This window comes from Typopeltis vanoorti, chromosome 3 (assembly GCF_054136105.1).
Source record: "Typopeltis vanoorti isolate ZY-2024b chromosome 3, IOZ_Tvanoo_1.0, whole genome shotgun sequence".
NCBI classification, from domain to species: Eukaryota; Metazoa; Arthropoda; class Arachnida; order Uropygi; family Thelyphonidae; genus Typopeltis; species Typopeltis vanoorti.
Genome location: NC_143551.1, coordinates 151,771,038 through 151,788,273, shown reverse-complemented (window position 1 = coordinate 151,788,273; position 17,236 = coordinate 151,771,038). Strand labels below are relative to the sequence as shown.

General features: G+C 34.6%; 1 protein-coding gene across 1 annotated transcript in view; it reads right to left on the bottom strand.

Annotated features, from left to right (window-relative positions):
* Positions 1–3,441: 3,441 nt before the first annotated feature.
* LOC150108658 (uncharacterized) overlaps positions 3,442–17,236 on the bottom strand; it is a 75,285-nt gene continuing 61,490 nt past the window's right edge. The window contains exon 6 of the mRNA XM_090390498.1: positions 3,442–3,489. Within this exon, the coding sequence (XP_090246624.1) occupies positions 3,442–3,489 (48 nt within the window). The remainder of the gene's footprint in view (positions 3,490–17,236) is intronic.

Sequence of the window (17,236 nt, the reverse complement as noted above, 5' to 3'; positions counted from 1 at the left end):
GTACGTATGTATGTCAATTGTTTACATATAAAGTGTTTATTGTTGAAAATTGTCTTCGTTTTCTGCCAGGAAAGCACATTAAAAATTATAAGTGTGTTAATCTCAAGCTAAGCACTTTATTTTCTGGTAAGTTACATACAACATGTAATGCTTTTTTTATGTAAAAAAATTTATTTTTATATTAATGGCCACTTAGAGGGCTTTTGCAATATGGTTGAAACCGAAATTAGTGAATTAATTGATGGGGGAAAAGATTTAAATTAAGAGGAACTGGTATAGTTAATAGATGACGTTGAACAGAATGGCGGGGAAAGTTCTGCCAAAGATTCTGATTGTGATGAATCCGTTAAAGAAATTAGCAGAAGGATTGGACTCAGTAAGAAAGCTAGGAAGTTATTTTACATATAATGATCCCTCAATGGAGTGCTCTGGAAAATTCACGAGACAATTGGATATTATGAACTTAATAAAAAATTGCAGCATAGTGATAAGCAAACTCTTATTACTGACTTCTTGATAATTAAACAGCTGAAGTATGCAATGAGAATTATACAAATCATGTCCAAGAGATTTCAAGTGATGATGACGTCAGGCCACTCGTAAATTAAGAATATCTATCTACGAAATGTTCATTTTGAAGACAGTGATTGACGATTAAAATATGCACTTTATTTTATTTTGCCTAAAACATTTATGCATTATGTGCAATGAAGTTTACGTACAATTTGTATTTTTATGTTTATACTGTGTATTTTGTTTCATAGTTTATATGTTTTCCTAACTTATATGAATTACCTGAATTAAATAAAAATATTTTTTTCTTGGATATGTCATTGTTGTTTATATAATTAAAAAAAAAACCATTTCGGAACATAACCCTACTTTTTCTATGTGATCTGAGTCTCGCATAACGCGATTTATATATGTGGCATTTCTGTGGAACCTAACATCCGCGTTATACGAGGGTTACCTGTATTTTCTTTTCAATGTGATCTTTGTTTTTATTTTGCTCAAAACTAAATGGTGATTACTTCCTATTTCAAGTGTGTGTGTGTGTGGTCTGTATATCCTGAAACAATCTGAGGCTATAACTATCAATAAAAACATGGTCAAGTTTTCTTATTTCTTTTGTGTTTACTGGATATGAATTTATGAACATCTTTATGTTGAAACATAGTGTTAGTAATGATTAGCCATTACTGACCCTGACCCTGAACAGCCATTATTTTTAGCTTTGCTCCTTTCTGGAAATTTTTCCAAAATTTCAACATCTAGGATGCATTAATTTTTGTTCTGCTGTTTGGGTCTCAAACATGAACTATTTTTTTGTTTATGTCAGCTACTCGATAGTTATCAAGTTATCTTAGGATCTTCCTAAGATAACTTGAACATTTCCTTTTCAATTTCTCTGTGCTTGAAATTGTGTTTAGTGTTGAGCACTTAGCTACTCTACTCTTTCTTTTCCCAGATCTCTATTGCATGAATATAGCATTTTCTACTCAAGTATTTTGCCCAATTTTCTTCTTTGTCTCAGTAATGGTAATTGAGTACTTCCTATGCTAGCTCCACTTTTCCATTGATTTTTCTTACATTAGTGTGCCTGTCTTCTGTTCCATTAAGGTCTGATAGCTGATTTGTTCAGCCTGTTTCTGACAAAAACAGTAGAGGCCTTGTTTAACTAGGTGATTCTTACATCTGGCATGATATTTGATTATGTTGTCATACTTGTGTGTGCATTAAGCCAATGCAGAATGGTTTGGGCAGCTGAGTCCCAAAGTGTCAGTCTATGTTTATTTTTTCAGTATCTAGATGGATATCTAGTAATGAGGTACATCATAGGAAGGTGAGGTTTGGACACTGGGTCAGAAGCCCTGATCTGTTCGCAACATTTCTTATGCATATGTGGAGTCTCATCGCAGTTATTTAGTATCATCAAACAAGTTGAATTTTTGCATCTTTTATGCTTAATTCCTTCAGAGCAAACCAGGATTATCTAATGCTCTTCAGCTTATTGCCTTATATGTAATAATGTGAAGATTAGATTCTGGAATAACTTACATTAGGATCTTCCTGAGATACATAAAGAAAATGTGCTTTTGAGATCTACAAACTGTATTGGCTGTTCAACACTCTCCAAATCTGTTAAAAGTTTTCTCCTCATTTATTAGAAATTCTTTGTCCCTTGTTAAAAATTCAGACGATTTCAAGAACAAAGTTCCAGAAATATCTTTGCTACCTACCTATCTTTTAGTTTTGGCATGGTTTTGCTCTTCACAAATATCCCGCTTACTGATACATTAACATTATTGTGTGATGATTTTCCTCCTGACATTTTAAAATTATTCATCTTTGCTATAAATGCTGTTTTTTTTTTTTCATGCCGAAATATGCTGTACAGATACATTGAAGGAACTGTAATGGAATCTTCCTTTTCTCCAACTTTGGCCAACTATTACATGGAACATTTTGAACAATGTATTCTTAACATCCTTTCTTAAGCCCTCTGTTAGGCTTTAATATGTTGAAAAAGTATTTGCCATCTGAAACTCTTTCTTGTCTGAGTTTTAATAATTTTTGGAGAAAATTAACTCAATCCATCCTAGAATTCAATTTACTTTGGAAGTAGAAGACAAGTTCTTCCCATTTCTGGATATTCTTATCCTGTGACATCTGAATGGTAGTCTCTGGTTCTTTGCATACAGTAAAGTAACAAATACTATGCATCAATAATTCCCCCCCATTATGTACTAAGCCCATTAGAATGTACAGATGCTGCCCAACATCCTTTCACAGTATACCCTGAAATCCACAGAACAAGTTTCTTTTCCTCCTCCTTCATCCCTGCTACTGCAGTACTGTGGAACAGTTTTCCCCCTGATGTATTTCCCAAGGAATACAATATACATGTTTTTAAATCAAATGCAAACAAGTTTCTCCTTTCCCAACCCACTACCCATATACGGTACTAACGTACTATAGGTTGATCAGCTAACCTCTCGTATATATGGGCCCAACATAAAAAAAAAATATTCTCCATCTCAGAAGTCAAATATCTTTACATCCGTAAAGATATGTACTTTGATCAGCTTCTTTATACCAGTTAACCCAGTCCTGAAAATACTTCAGGTGCAAATTTTGTTTGCTTACAGTTGAATAAAGGATTAAACCAAGTATATAATTTCTTGGTATCTTTAATTTAAAGTTCAATATGAAATTGATAATGTTATTGCAGAATATATTATCTTTGGTATAGTGACCTGTTTACCATGCAGTTTTCATTATTTGTAACAAATAAAATAAATCCCTAAGCTTTGATTGAATACTGACATTTATATTAATAAAGATGCAGGACATTTAAATACAAATGATTTAGTCATATCTGCATTTTCTGTAGAACCATGAGATACATATGGCCTCTTCCTCATCATTTTTCATGTTTACTCAAATGGCAGAAGTATCTATATGGACTTTAAATTTTTCTTGAAGGTCCTATTGATAATATTAAAGATATTTACAACCTAATCATTTAGAATTCAGGTTTAGTATTTTATAAAATATGACATCAAAAACAAATCATTAAAGAAGATGGGATTTGTGTGTGTGCATTTTGTCAAAATGTATACATCTGTTAGCTTTAAATCCCTATACATGCAGAATGGTTTTTGATGAAATTGTACACAGAGACTCTTAATAATAATTTTATTCAGTTTTGATCTAAATTAGATAAGCTGGATTAATTGCTTAGCCCTGTTAGATAGCAGCACTTAACAAATTCTTCGTTTTCTTTCACTTAAGTATGAGTTACAGTCTGAGTAAATATCTCAAATGGAATTTTTCATTTGAGTCATTATTTCTGTTGTTTCCATTCTAGAATTAATATATTATTATTATTATTATTCAGGCCTCCATGGAGTCAAAAGACTCGTGAAGGTCCTTTCTAAGAAACACGTCTATCAAGACTCATCGAGGGAGGTCCCTCCTAGGAAACACAAAGTCTATCATATCACTCCTTAAATGCATTGACTGTTCTCACTCCCACCACTCTATCAGGCAATGCATTCCATGGTTCAACCACCCTTCATGCAAAGAAACCACTCCTCACCCTTTTTCTCACAGTTTCCTTTCGTAACTTCCAGGGATGGCCCCTTGTCATGACTCCTTCCCGCTGTTCAACCAAGCGAAATAACTCCCCAGTGTCAACCCTGTAACCACCTCTCAACAGTTTAAAAGTCTCAATCATATCACCTCTTATTTTTTCTATCTACCAAACTCTGCAGTCCACACTCCCTCAGCCGATCCTCATAACGAACATTGTACAGTCCTGACACTATCTTTGTTATCAGCCTTTGTACCCTTTCCACAGTTAATTTATCCCCTTCAAATCCTGGGGACCAGATCTGAGAACAATAGTCTAAGTGTGGTCTGATCAGAGTCTTATACAACGGAATGATAACCCTTTTATCTCTGCAAGTCAGTGTCCTCATTATTGCAGCAATCCTCTGTGTTACCTTCACTACCTTTGCGATATGTCCCCTAAATTTCAGGTTTCTATCAATCATGACCCCCAGATCTCTTGTCTCCCCTACTTCCTCCAGTTTAACTCCTCCCATAGAGTATGCAGCATCCCATCGATGTGTCCCAAACCTCAAGACCTTACATTTTGCTGCATTAAACTGACACTCCCCCATTCATTTGCCCATCGCCCCTCTATCTAGCTTATTCAAATCCTCTTGCAGGGCTACCACATCTGCACTATTACTAATAACCCTTCCCAGCTTCACATCATCTGCAAACAACTGAACACCCCCCTGCAATCCACTGACAATGTCATTGATATAAAGATTAAACAATATAGGTCCCAGTATCTCATTTTCGTAAGAGAGAATTGAACTTTCTTTATATTATTATTATTTTCTACCATCTTCTATCAGTATGCTATTTTATTAATCAGCATATGAAAATACAACAGCTGTGAGTCACACATGAACAGTATGGCACCATTTTATGAAATCAGTATAAAGCTGTTGGTTATAATGTAATTATGTATGTCAATATGTCAATTACATGAATTCTCCTGGCTAGTTTACATGGTTGGGGGATGAAAAACCCTCCACTTCCATATGAGACCAGCTAACTCACTATTTGATTAAAAACACCTGATAAAGGTTCCTGACATCATAGATGGGATTGGTATTCTGCCAGTTAGTAACAAAAACTCTGTAATAACAAGAAGCATAAAGATCAGTGTGCTAAGTCATGTTGATTGACACATTAGCAGAAGTATATATCTTTATGTATACTTTCCTTCCTTAGATCCACAGTTCATATGCTATGACTCACCACTTTTTCACATCTTCTAACCACTATATGGAATTTTTTTGAGCAAAGCATTCTTGAGGTTTTGATATAAACATATGCACCTGAGTCCAATGGTGCTTAATTACTGCTGGACTGAGGTGATAAGAAATAGCCTGTCTGTTTCTAAACTTATTCACCTCTTAACCTTTTCTTTAAGTAACCACTGCATCTTTGCTGTGTGCTCTAAAATTAGTTTTTACTTGACCGTCAACATAAAAAAAAGTCAGATAAACACAGTGTTGGATTCTGAATGAAGAGAAATTTAAATTATTAATACTCTCCTCAGAATCCAACATAATCCACCATGGCAAAGGCTACATTTGTAAATATTATTTAATGTAAATCACTTGTTTATAATTTAATATTCATATAACTACCTTAATTTTGTCTAATATTTAATTATTTAATCAAAGATATATGTATTAATAATGAAAAGACTGTATTAAATATTATTAAGCTATTTTAATTATTATTATGTTAATATTATAAGAGCTTGTATTTGATAATTTAACTGCGCATTAATTAAAATGTAAATATTCTCTGTTTATTCCTATTTGTAGAAATTTAACGTTATGTAATAGCTCAATTTTATTATGTTTTGTTTTGTTGTCATGGAAACGTATGTTAGATAGCTTGCACGTTTTGGAACACCACGTGAGGAGAAGGTTTATTGAAAAGAGTTTTAGAAAGAAATCACGTGAACAATTTAGGTGGGAAGAATGGATATAAAAAGCGATGAACGCTGAAATTATATGAATTTAAGAGACAGAGAAAAGAGAGGATTGGCGTTAGTTTGGAATCGGAGCATTCGGCATTAGGGAATCACAGTGCGATAATAGCAAGTCGGCAAATCACTCAAGCAGCTAATAAAGTCTACTAGTCGAGAGGCGGTTAAATATATTGTTGAATAACAATTATAGCTATGGAAGACAGCTGAGTGACTACTAAATAGACTAGCAATACTTGAGTTGATATTTAATTTCAGGGCCGACCTGTCAAGGACACACAGAATCTTGAAATAAAGCACGGAGTTACTAGAATAGTAGAGCTGTAAAGTTGAAGTATACCGATAGCTGTGTTTAGAATTGTGGTGTCTAAGAATTAATTGAATGCCGGAAGAGTGAGCAACTGTGCATATAAAACCTAAAGTTAAGGAATTATTGTGTTGCCCTATTTCATGAGTGATCAGTAGTACTTTATGCAACAACGTTTGTTTATGTGTATAGTGACCGTGAATTAATTCAGTTAATGCTTTGAAGATTTATTTTAATGAGTGGCGATTATTGTTAAAAGTGTTTACGGTTATAAAAAGTGTTTGTGTATAAGTTGATGAAGATAGAAGATTATCGGTAAGATTATTCCAACCTTTAATATTCCTATACAGAGAAGTGCGTGAGTTTCATCCTAGAATTTCCTTATGTTAACAGTAACTATTGTGAAGATTAGCTGAAGTGTAAATTTAAAAGTGTTTGCTTGTAAAGTGATATTACTGCGATTTTATTGTATTTGGAACTTAAAGAACTGTGAGAAGACTGTATTAGAGATAACAAGTTTACCATTGTCTGAGTTTGTATGACAGTATTATCAGAAAGGCTGAAGTGTTTATAATAACTTAATTAGTGATTTGATCCTAAGTGTAAAATTTGTGATTTTAAAATTAAATGTTTGTTTTTGTTTATCTAAAGTTGTATTTTGCCTGAATCTCTTTTACTGCACCATTCATAAAATATTCGAACCAAAGTGGGTAAAATAAGTAAGTTAAATATACTCGGCCAGTATATACAATCTTAACACCTAAAAGGAGAGATAGTTGTGAGCTGGTTTTTCTTCAGTTCTTGAACTAATTCAGATATAGAGTGGCACAGTCTTAAAATATAAATTTTCTCTATATTTGAATTAGAAATCAACTTACAACTTATCAGTTGTTTAAGAACATCATAGTGATTAACATGTCGGATCCAAGGTAAAGATTTAGAAGAAGTAGGATCCAACAACAGTATGATAAAAAAAAGCATGTTAACAAAGAAATAAATCCTCTTTTATTGTTTTATTTTGGTATACATACTACTTTGATGCACTGCAAAATAATTACATAGAAGATTGGCATCATAAACATTTGATGTATCAATAGAAAATAATATACCTCTTTTTTCTAAGAGAAGACTTTAAAAAAATACCTTGTGGAACTGCATTGGAAACGAAAAGGATTAAAAGAGATCTCTAAATAATATGCATAAGATGATTTATTCAACCAACAATAATCAGGGAATGGAAGCTTAATATTTGAGAATAAACATGATGATAAATTTCTTGACTGGGAAGCAGTTTCAAGTGGGAAAACTGGAAAGTGCAATTTATTTGTGCTTATGGTATCAGTGAGAATGAAAGAAATTTTTTTTGAGTCACTATAAAGAGCAAATAACATGGAAGAGCTGGTTCTTCTTGTTAGAGACCTGCATAACAGAGTGAAATTAATTACAAACCAATATAAATGTTCAAGAAAATCTGGAGAGAACATGTCAGAACTAATAACTGTAGTACGTACCTGCTGGAGTTTTTGGATATGGATTACCTAACTAATAATAAATGTTTAAGCATAAAGATACGAGGATGGTCTGAAAAGTTCTTGGTCTAACAATGAAAAAACGAATTTATAATTTCAAAATTATTTTATTTTTCAACATAATCTCCTTTAAGACTAATACGTTTATTCCAGCGCCCTGTAGTGGTTCTCAGATTTAAAGAAAAACGTGACCAGCGAGGAAGAGTTTTAGTTTTGGGAAGAGATAGAAATCAGAGGGAGACAAATCTGGGGAATAGGGTGGATGTTCCAACAATTCATAGTGCAGATCCTTTAATTTTCCCATTGCCAAAACCCCTTTGTGGGCAGGTGCATTATCCTGATGAAAGATGATTTTTTTCTTCTGCAAACTGGGTCTTTTCTCACAAATTTTTTTGTCTAGTCTAGTTAAAAGATTGGAATAATATTCCCCAGTTATTGTTTTACCCATTTCAAGATAATTATAAATAATTATCTTGAAATGGGTAAACACCGATGCCAACTTTCCTGCTGATGGAACCAACTTTGTCTTCTTTGGCACTGAACAACCAGCTTCTGTCCACTGTTTTGACTGCTGTTGGATTCTGGCATGTAATGGTGAATCCAAGTCTCATCCATAGTAATAAATCGACACGAAAAATCAGTTTCATTCTTGTTAAAACGATCCAAGCACTGTTCAGAGATTTTCATGCGAGTGCATTTTTGATCAGCTGTGAGCAAGCGTGCTACCATCTTGCACAAAGCTTTTTCATTTGAAATTCTTCATGCAAAATATATCCTACACGTTCTTTTGAAATGACTATAGTCTCAGCAATTTCACGCACTTTGACTCACCAGTCATTCAATACCATATTTTTTAGTAATTTCAAGGGATACAGACAACACACTTTTGCTTCAGACAGCTGTATAAAACAAACTACTTGATAGAATGACTTGCAATTTCACATGACATGGGTGCTTATGACAGATGTACCAACTTAGAAAAAAAAAAATCATCACGATAGTGTTGCCATCTATGGTCGAGGTATTCAGACCACCCTCGTATGTGTAAATTCATATGGATAAATAACACACATGATCAATAAATCTTTTGGAATATCCTTTTGTTGATGGTGATATCTTCAGACTAGTAAATATTAAAAGAAGACATGGCATGAGAAATAAGAAATGACCATCTAGTATTGAGCACGATAAAAAATGAACATTACATTTCATGAATATATGAAAGTTTAAAAAAGAATTAAAGTTCAGAAGCTTTCACATGTGAAGTGTGGAGTCAAATATGCAAAAAGAAAAGTGTGAAAACAAGAACCAAACCTTATGACAAATTCTACAGCAAACATTGATTCAGTCAGGGAAACATGGTGACAGGATAGAAAAATCAGAAATTCATAATGGACATTAAGAAGTTGAAGTGGCTCTTGGAAGAGAAAAAAAAACTATATTGCAATTTTCAGACTGGAAAATCAGTATGTGCATTCAGAAATTTCAAAAAGAAAAGAAAAATTCAAAAAGCTACTATGTTATTCTGAAAAGTAGCTAAACAAAAAGCATGGAAAAATTGAACGTGGAAAATAGAATCATGAAGATTTTTCAACATAATCTTCCTTAAGAATAATACATTTATTTCTGCGATGCTCCAGCTCATTATCCCATCCCTGTAGTGGTTCTCAGTAATATCTGAAAAATATCCCTCTACAGCTGCAATCACCTCTTGATTCGAAGAAAAATGCTGACCAGTGAGGAAGAGTTTTAATTTTGGGAAGAGATAATAGAGGGTGCCAAATCTGGGGAATAGGGTGAATGTTCCAACAATTCATAGTGCAGATCCCTTAATTTTTCCATTGCCTAAACACCTTTATGGGCAGGTGCATTGTCCTGATGAAAGGTGATTTTTTTATTCTGAAATCCAGGTCTTTTCTCACAAATTTTTTCATCTAGTCTGATTAAAAGATTGGAATAATATTCCCTGGTTATTGTTTTACCCTTTTCAAGATAATTAATAAACAAAATGTCTTTAGCATCCCAATACACTAATGCCATGACCTTTGCCGCTGATGGAACTGACTTTGGCACTGAACATCCAGCTTCTGTCCACTATTTTGACTGCTGTTTGGATTCTGGTGTGTAATGGTGATTTTTACACACCAGAATCTAAGTCTCATCCATAGTATTAAATCGACACACAAAATCAGTTTTATTCTTATTAAAATGATCCATGCACTGTTCAGAGATTTTCATGCGAGTGTGTTTTTGATCTGCTGTGAGCAAGCATGGCACCCATCTTGGCAAAGCTTTTTCATTTGCAATTCTTCATGGAAAATATATCCTACACGTTCTTTTGAAATACCTATAGTCTCAGCAATTTCACTCACTTTGGCTCGCCAGTCATCTAATACCATGTCATGCACTTGATCAATGATTTCTGGTTGTTTATTATTTTAACGGTATAATAGAACACAGAAACTAAGTAAATAATTAATTTATTAACTTGATGCTGATATTTCGCTGGTGTTATAACCAGCATCTTCAGAGCACAAAAACACTGTTTGTTACAATACGCGAGACTAAAACAACATGGTGTACTTAAACAAAATTGTAGCAGCAACACAAAGACTAGAGTCCTGATTTTAGCGCCCTCTATTTGAAAAAAAAAAAAAGCTATCATATATTACTAGAGTCCTAGAAAAGTGCTAGTTTTTTCTTAATATGACTGTCTCCCAGATCTTCGGCAAGTTAATACAGCCATATTTGTTGAGATTTGGAGTGTGTTTTAGGGCTTCTGTCGCCTCTCAGAACAATCTCTCTGATTTATACTGGTTTCTGTGTAGTACTTTTGTGTTTTTCCTGTGTGCAGGGGTATCCAGAGCATGGTCTGCTAGGCCCGACTTCCCATAATGATAATTCCGGACGTATCTTTTATGTTCGCTGATGCGGATGTTCACAGTTCTTCCTGTTTGACCGTAGTAGGCTTGATTGCATGAGCAGGGTACTTGGTAGACTCCTGGATGTGATAAAGGAGGAATGCTGTCCTTGGGTGAGCGGATGAGGGTGGCTAATTTGCTACATGGTCTGAATGTAGTGCGTAGTTAAGTTTATTGAGAATTCTTGAGATCTTTTCGGATGTGCCTTTAATGTAAGGGATGGTGACTGTTTTGTTGTAGTTCTCTGTGATGGATGGTGGGAGGGGTTTCTTAGGAGTATTTAGTATTTTGTTTATTTTATGTGGATTGTAGCCGTTGGCCAAGAAGGTGTGGCGTAAGTGAGTCAGTTCAGCAGTAAGAGCCTGACTCACTTATGCCACACCTTCTTGGCCAACGGCCACAATCCACATAAAATAAACAAAATACTTAACACTCCTAAGAAACCCCTCCCACCATCCACCACAGAGAACTACAACAAAACAGTCACCATCCCTTACATTAAAGGCACATCCGAAAAGATCTCAAGAATTCTCAATAAACATAAACTACGCACTACATTCAGACCATGTAGCAAATTAGCCACCCTCATCCGCTCACCCAAGGACAGCATTCCTCCTTTATCACATCCAGGAGTCTACTAAGTACCCTGCTCATGCAATCAAGCCTACTACGGTCAAACAGGAAGAACTGTGAACATCTGCATCAGCGAACATAATAGATACGTCCGGAATTATCATTATGGGAAGTTGGGCCTAGCAGACCATGCTCTGGATACCCCTGCACACAGGATCAACTGGAAAAACACAAAAGTACTACACAGAAACCAGTATAAATCAGAGAGATTGTTCTTAGAGGCGACAGAAGCCCTAATTCCAAATCTCAACAAATATGGCTGTATTAACTTGCCGAAGATCTGGGAGACAGTCATATTAAGAAAAAACTAGCACTTTTCTAGGACTCTAGTAATATATGATAGCTTTTTTTTTTTTTTTTCCAGATAGAGGGCGCCAAAATCAGGACTCTAGTCTTTGTGTTGCTGCTACAATTTTGTTTAAGTACACCATGTTGTTTTAGTCTCGCATATTGTGACAAACAGTGTTTTTGTGCTCTGAAGATGCTGGTTATAACACCAGCGAAATATCAGCATCAAGTTAATAAATTAATTATTTACTTAGTTTCTGTGTTCTATTATACCATTAAAATAATAAACAACATGTTCGATGAACACATAAGTCTGTCCACACGTTTAATGATTTCTGGTGTTGTTACACTTTTTGGAAGATGATCCATGTGAAGATGATCCTTCACATGGATCATCTTCAAGGCTGGTACGGCCACGTTTAAACTCGGTAACCCAGTTTTTTTTATTAATTGTTGAAAATGAAGGAGAAGAGTGCCCATAAACTTTTATGAACTTAAAATGAATTTCTTTTGACGTTAAATCTTCTTTTACAAAGAATTTTATAACCGCACGATACTCAATTTTATCCATTTCAAGGGATAGAGACAACACTTTTGCTTCAGACAGCTGTATAAAACAAACTACTTGATAGAATGACTTGCAATTTCACAAGATGCTTATGACAGATGTACCAACTTAGAAAAAAGGAAATCTTGCTGATAGTGTTGCCATCTATGATAGAGGCCGAGAACTTTTCAGACCACCCTCGTATTATTACATCAGTGTATAACTTTACACTTACTAAAATTGAAATGATAACCATTACAATTTGCCCACATTTCCACCCTTCTGAAGTCATTCTGTAAGTGTCCCCATTGTCCTACCTACAGTAGCATAGTTAGGGGGGGGGGTGCGGAGGGTGCGGTCCGCCCTGGGCGGCACTTTTCACGTGAGACAATTTTATTTTTCGACAATTCTTCTATTTATGTTAATTTAGTCATTTTATTACTTAATTAATAATTAGTTTTCAACAACCATACTTAAAACTAAAATAAACATAAACATAGTGTTTTAATTTCTTTCCCTACATCGTTTTGACTTTTTGTAATATTTTTGGTGTGTATTGAGAGGGGCGGCAAACTCGGGGACCGCCCCTGCCGGTAAAAGCTCTAGCTACACCACTGCCTACCTATCTTTTCATCATCAGCGAACAGCTGAACGTCTCCTGTCAGGTCCTTCCCAATATCATAAATGGATAGATTAAATAACAATGGTTATCTTCTGGCAAACTCACCTGCTATATGTCACTTTCTGATACCTGTCTATAAGCCACCCTCTTATCCAAGTCTATACTTTCTATTCCAATCCCATATCATCTAATTTATGCAACAGCCTTTCATGTAATATCCTGTCAAATGCAAATGCCTTAGCAAAGTGTAAGAGTATCACAGTGCATCTGTTTCCTCTCAGCTGTAACTTTATTTTATAATAATATAAAATATGAGCACATAACTCAGACACAACCTGTCTTTAGTAAACCCGTGGTGTTCCTTGCAAGGTATAGTTTGTCTATGAAGTCATTTTTATATGCAAGTTTTTAACAACTTTTCTAAAATCTTGATACATTGGTAGTTAGACACATCCATTTTTTTTTCACCAATAGTTGTATGATATTAACAGTGTATTTTCTTCAGACTGGTTTCAATTTCTGACTGGCTGATGAAAAACCCAAGTATGAATTCTTCTCATTTTATTAATATACCACTTGCAGTGATTATTAACCCTATGAAATAGGCAAAATACTACTTGCTCTTCAGCCCATTCCTCCCTCATCTTAGTCAATCAAAATGGCTTATATTTTTTGAATAATGCTTTTCAACAGTGATTTTATGAAATGTTAAAATAAAAATGTCAATAAATAATTGTAAATGAGAAAACATTTGATTCCCACTTGTAAGGTGAGCAAAAAAAGGAAAAGTGTGGATAGAGATAAAAGTTTGCAAAAGGAATCTTATAGGACAGATTAAGAGATATTTTCAGTACAAAATAAAAGAGAAAAAAAATTAGGTATCCTCCCTGGGATCCAATTAGATATGTGATGAGCACAGGAGTGTACAGAATATTTTTTTTGTGCGAGTACAGGAAGAGGGAATGAATTTAAGGAAAACATAAAGAGTTATGAATTAGTGTCTACCGTTTTGCATGTTGAGAAGTACTCAAATAATAATAATAATAATGATATATATATATATATATGATGACTACTACTATTAACTCGGGATTGGGATATGTTCATTTTTAATATTAACTGACTTAAAACCCGAGAATTATGACAAAATGAGATTTATTTGAAAACGCAACATGTTTCGTTGAGATTGACTTCATCAGGCATTAAGAACATAGAAAGATATTAAAAGACACTGAAAATAACATTGAGACACTCTAAAGCTATACAATTATAAAGTTATAATATTCGACTGTGAATTACAGTTATTATGAACTTGAGCTATAGTCTGTGTTAAAGTTCTATTGTTGTACACTTGTGCGTGTGTGGAACCACGCGATCTCCAGTATCTGATAGTAGAGCTGAAAGAGTCAGGCAAATTGCTGAGATTATTGTTCATATGAAGCGGGTCCAAGGTGATTTCTTTTGACTCCGCAATGCGGAGTTCCACCTCATCATGGCAAATGTGTAGGTTTGAAGTTGATGTCCAATTTATCTCATGTTGGCGGCTTTCGTTCGTGTTTATTGAAAACAGGACATGGCCCAACAGAGCAGTTGCTCTGGTTCTCTTATAAGCAATGTCTCTCTGGTGCTCCTCAAGACGCAGTAGGATAGATTTCTCTGTTTGCCCAACACACACACGGACAGATATTTGCATGCGTCCTCACATCACCATCCAGCGCAAAAGTTGGGTATTATATCAACTCTTGCGAATCGTGCAAGATCTGTACTGTCAGATGAAGAAGAACTAAAAAAAGAACTACAACGTCTTAAATGGACCTTTAAAAACAATGGCTACTCTTTAAAAAGTATTAACAACCAATTATCCCACCATCAACGTAGCAACTGTTGACGGTGAGATAATTGTCATATCGTCTTGCCATATATCAGCACGCTATCCAAAAAAGCTGAGTAGAATCCTAAAGAAGTTTAACATACAAACGTGCTTCTCGACTCTGCCAAAAATAAGATCACCTTTCAACAACTATAAACAATCTCACAACCTTCTACAATTCCCAGGTGTATACAAGGTCACATGTGAGTGCGGAAAGCCTTACTATGGGCAAACGGAGAAATCTATCCTACTGCGTCTCGAGGAGCACTAGAGAGACATTGCTTATAAGAGAACCAGAGCAACTGCTCTGTCGGGCCATGTCCTGTTTTCAAACACGAACGAAAGCCGCCAACATGAGATAAATTGGACATCAACTTCAAACCTACACATTTGCCATGATGAGGTGGAACGCCGCATTGCGGAGTCAAAAGAAATCACCTTGGACCCGCTTCATATGAACAATAATCAGCTATAATTTGCCTGACTCTTTCAGCTCTACTATCAGATACTGGAGATCGCGTGGTTCCACACACGCACAAGTGTACAACAATAGAACTTTAACACGGACTATAGCTCAAGTTCATAATAACTGTAATTCACAGTCGAATATTATAACTTTATAATTGTATAGCTTTAGAGTGTCTCAATGTTATTTTCAGTGTCTTTTAATATCTTTCTATGTTCTTAACGCCTGATGAAGTCAATCTTGACGAAACATGTTGTTTTCAAATAAATCTCATTTTGTTATAATTCTCGGGTTTTAAGTCAGTTAATATTAAAAATGAATATATATATATATATATATCACATGCTGTTTATATGTTGTTAGCCCTTTATGCACACTCCACATTCCCATTTCATTTTTTTTTCTCTCTCCTTTATTTAAAAAAAAAAAAGCATTTTATTTAAGATAACATATTCTGACAAGCTATACTTGAATGCAGAATATTTGAAAGTAGTGGTGAGCCTTTTATACCACAGAGCTACTGACTGCTCTCTCTTTCATTTTTAATGGCATAAGATATTATCAGAAACTGCCTTGGAAAGAAATTTATATCACAACTTTCCACCTTTGACATGAAACTTATAAAGGTTTGTTTGTTTGAGATAATGTGATTTGGCATATCAAAAAGAGCACAGTTAAGGAAATGTAAATAAGTGTATGTAAACAGTTACACTGTCAAGAACATCATGTAGTATGGGCAATGTCTTTGAACTCTCCTCAAACAGATGTTTATGTTTAAATCTGCCTTTATGAAATAGAGCATCATTTTAAAGGATTCTGTGTTCTGGCCCAACACTATGTTGTTGGAGATCAGACTTGTGAGATTTACAGTACTGATATTCACTGGTTTTTTTTTTGCTGAATGACCAATCTATGATAAACTACACATTTACACAAAATCTGATAAACACCACCTAAAGATAGTTTTTTTTTTTTTTTTTGAGATGTCAGAAATATATGGGATAGAAACTCTATGTTTTATTATTGTATCCTTGGGTATAGGATTGTAAGGCCAAAGCGTTTTGAAATATATTATTATTATTACTTGACACCTCCAGGTAGTCCAAGGAGGGAGGGAGGGCAACTGCTCTACAACTCCATCTCCACCATTCACCAACCGACCGCAACTACACCACCTCTTATTGACCATAACTTTGAGATCCGTAGCCTTATAAGTTCTTCACTCTGTTTACAGATATTATTTTTTTGACTTGAATATGTTACAAATAACCTGAATGTATTACATTATATTCTCACCATATCAGGAAGAAAGGCTTCAGATAACAGGCAAATGGTTTCAGCCAAAAAGATGCTTGTAAGCAGAGAGAGGTGAATGTCAAAGCTAACCAAAATATCAACCAAATAGTTTTAGTCAACAGTTTTACCTCACAAGACTGTAAGATAAAATTGTTGATCTTTTTTTTAAAAACAAAAAAGAAAATGTACAGAATTTTTAATAAATGGTCTGGAATGCTTGATATGTATACAAAATGTGATACTCTTCTGCATCTGTCACCCTCACACCATCTGCATTCAGAAGAGTTATTTTTTCATATTCATCATACATGTCTCTATTACACAACTAGTAAATTCACTTATGAATTAGAATCTAATGGTTCATTTTAATTTCTGGACCTTCTACTGATTAGTGACAGCTGAGTTGGATAAAGGTAATGAGTTTACATTGATACTGCTGGACTTTGACAGGATACAACATGGAGTTCTAATCAGTAAACTGCAGCACGTGGGGATGGATATAGGGTTGGTGAGATGGATAGGAGGGTGGTTGATGGAGAGATATCAGAGAGTAGTTTATTCAGGAGTAGTGTGACTAGTGGTGTGCTGCAGGGTTCTGTTCTTAGACCGCTACAGTTTAATTTGTTCATTAATGATGCAGGAAAGGATCTGAGCAGAACTATTCAGTTATTT